The following is a 2928-nucleotide window of genomic DNA, read 5'->3' on the forward strand; positions in this document are numbered from 1 at the left end:
AGTGACAAGAGACATTTTGATCGGAGTTTGTGATTTCCTAAATATTGCTGGTTCAAAACTTGAAAGGGTATCGGGTAAAAGTCGTTCCTCTCTCATTTCCTATATAATACATCACTTAGAAAGAGAGGAGCTGGATGAGCTTGAAGATGAGGGAATGTCTGAGCTACTGATTTTGAAAGACAAAATTTTTGAGTTGCAACAGGCTGCTCAGAACGGTACATCGGGACACAAAACCTCAGATACTAACCAGACAGATTTTTTTTTTTTTTCAGCCCCTTTTCAGGGTGTAACACATTCACCTGAGGTCAGCAGAGAAAGCTTACATAATGTTACACAAAAACACAGATACTCACAGACCAGTTTGATTCAATGCTTAATAGTTTAATGATGCAGAAGAGAAAAAAAGTTTTGTTTTTAAGTTTTTGCTAAAAGCATTCTTTCCATTACACATTTCAATTGCTTCTTTTAAAAGACACAATCACACTATTTTATGTCACTTGTCGCTTCATTCCTTATGCATCGTTACAGCAAAAGAAAAAGGTAAAGATGTGAAAACAGATATTTTGAGTGATATATGAGAAGATTTCTTTCTTTTTCAGATGACGTGCCTTCATGTCAGCCCAGGAAGTATGACTTATTCGTAATGCAGACAGAAGGGATTCGGGACTGGCAAGACTGATCATTCATACACAGGTCTCCTGTAAGCACCAAAAATCAACTTTAACCGAAATTTTTGTTGCATGAACACAAAAATATAGAATATATGAGAAAAATGTTTTGGTTTTTTTTGGTTTTATGTATAATGACAATAGCACTTGTATATATTATTTACAATTTTATACCTGAAAAATTCATTTCCATGCAATGCTCGCTGCCCCCCGCGTTGTTAGGCTCCCCCCGACACCAGTTTGTGTATTGGAAACGTGTTCCATCGATCCAAAACCAATAACCCTCCTACAGAACAGAAAAAAGTTAAAAATAAGAAATCGTTTTTTAACGAAACTACACTTTAACATTATACATCGACTACCAAGTTTGGACACACCTTCTCATTTATTGGTTTGTCTTTACTTTCACTACTACCGACATTGTAGATGGAAACTGAAGATATCAAATATATGAAACAAGGTATATGGAATTATATGGCAATGAAAAAAAGATAACAGTGAAAAATAAGTAAAATATCCAATGGATAGATTTATGTTTTAACTGGCAGACTGGCATACCTGTTGACCATCAGAACCACCAATCCATGTTCGTCCATTAGCTCTACTCCCATCAGATATCACCCTCTGAATCAGCTGGTATTCCCCAAGGCTCTGTACAGATGCAAGGTTTGCACTCATGGACTGACAGTTTCTCTACAGTAAACAAAAAGACAGAAGAGTTACAGAAGATTTATAAAACAACCTTCATGATTACACCACCACAAACATACAAATAATAATAAAACATACTAAGAAATATTTACATTGACTGACAAAATTATTGATTTTAATTATCTGACCTTGTATTAATAGCTTACAATTCAACAAGTAATAAAAAGTAACGTTTTTTAATAATTATTATATTGAAAGGACTAATGATTAATACATTTACAATCATTTATCATTCAGAATTATTTCATGCAGTTAATGTTGGTGGCTTAAGCTTGGATGCATATTTCACAGTACAGCTGGTGTTAATCGAAGCATAAATTGACAGGTGATTTATCCATGGCATAAATTGTAGGAACGCGAAACTGGAGCCTTTAGTGTGTTTGCTTCTTTGTTTGCATTTCTTGTTTACTAATATATTGTTACTGTTTACTTGTTAAAAAGTAAAGCCATATATGCCATACATACATATTAGAATAAATGATAGCATTATTAAAATTCAATAAATGATAACATTAACAATGATCAATACATACTATCATAATTTTAGACAAATTTTAACAGTACATTGGCTTTGATAACATTTTAATAATTGTCAATATAAAAATGTTTAATATAATATTAAAAAAATATTATTATAAGGTCTTATCCAAATATTAAAGAATCAAAGAAACACAGTCACAGTAACTGGTGAGTACTGATGCTATTACCTGAGCATCACCCCAGGGTAAGGGTGTAGAAACATAGAAGTAACATTTCTTGTTGTACTCAGTCCAACCAGCGGGACATGAGGGCTTCTTGGGAACATAGCACTCATCTAAAGACAAAGCAAACATATTGTGTGACAAAATGCTGACTCAATTCCCCCTTTGCTGGAATAATTATAATCATGGTCATTAACTTGTGTTTTATTGACAATAGTTTTACTTTTCAACAAATTTCAACTGGAAAATGTGTCATTTTCTTCCTTTAGATTTCTATTTTTAAAAACATGTATTTAAAAATAGATCTTATTATTTGGACAGCTGTATAGCCCATTGACATGCACAACATTCAGTATGATACTAGTTATATACTTTTATACTTACCCTGAGCAGCGGTCAGAGCCATCATTGCACAGAGAAGTGCAGATGCAGTCAGCAGCTTCATGATGATATTTAGTGTCTCTGTAAGAAACACATTAACAAAAGTGATTAGCAGTTTGATAAAGAAAGGATAGAAGATCCTCAGCATATTTGTAACATACCTGTCTGTAGAATGTCTTCTCCTCTTTCAAGTGTCAGCCTGTAGCTTCACCCCTCATCTGGTGATGAACACTTATATACACTTTCTTATATTTACATTTCTATACCAGGAAGAGATGCACTAAAAATACTTAAGTATGTTTTGATTCCATGCTTCACTACCCCTGTCTTTACCAACCTTACGCAATTCTCTCCACCCAGCTTGAATTTCATGGATGTTTAATTTCATTTATTGACTGCTGGTCAACAAAGATGTCACGCTCCTGGGTCTTTGGCCCAGTGTAAATGTGTCTGGACTTTTGATTCTG

The 2928-nt window shown here is 33.9% G+C and overlaps 1 protein-coding gene across 1 annotated transcript; it reads right to left on the reverse strand.

Moving 5' to 3' along the window:
* Positions 1-342: 342 nt before the first annotated feature.
* On the reverse strand, positions 343-2678 carry LOC147334673 (ladderlectin-like). The gene is made up of 6 exons (XM_086274375.1): positions 2623-2678; positions 2465-2542; positions 2087-2193; positions 1227-1361; positions 843-954; positions 343-698 (listed from the first exon to the last, which is right to left on the reverse strand). Exons 2-6 carry the CDS (start codon positions 2523-2525, stop codon positions 616-618), a joined length of 498 nt encoding a protein of 165 aa, XP_086130501.1. The 5' UTR covers positions 2526-2542; positions 2623-2678; the 3' UTR covers positions 343-615.
* Between the last annotated feature and the right edge of the window lie 250 nt (positions 2679-2928).

This window comes from Aulonocara sp. 'chitande type north' Nkhata Bay, linkage group LG3 (assembly GCF_057382095.1).
Source record: "Aulonocara sp. 'chitande type north' Nkhata Bay isolate Kocher_YH1m ecotype deep benthic linkage group LG3, A_spYH_male_GT1.1, whole genome shotgun sequence".
NCBI lineage: Eukaryota > Metazoa > Chordata > Actinopteri > Cichliformes > Cichlidae > Aulonocara > Aulonocara sp. 'chitande type north' Nkhata Bay.

Coding starts and splice junctions, on each gene's coding strand:
- LOC147334673 (XM_086274375.1), bottom strand. CDS start 2,525: ATGAAGCTGCTGACTGCATCTGCACTTCTCTGTGCAATGATGGCTCTG. Junction 1,362..2,086: donor TACCCTGGGGTGATGCTCAG/GTAATAGCATCA, acceptor TGTTTACTGTAG/AGAAACTGTCAGTCCATGAG. Junction 699..842: donor CATGGAAATGAATTTTTCAG/GTATAAAATTGT, acceptor TGGTGCTTACAG/GAGACCTGTGTATGAATGAT.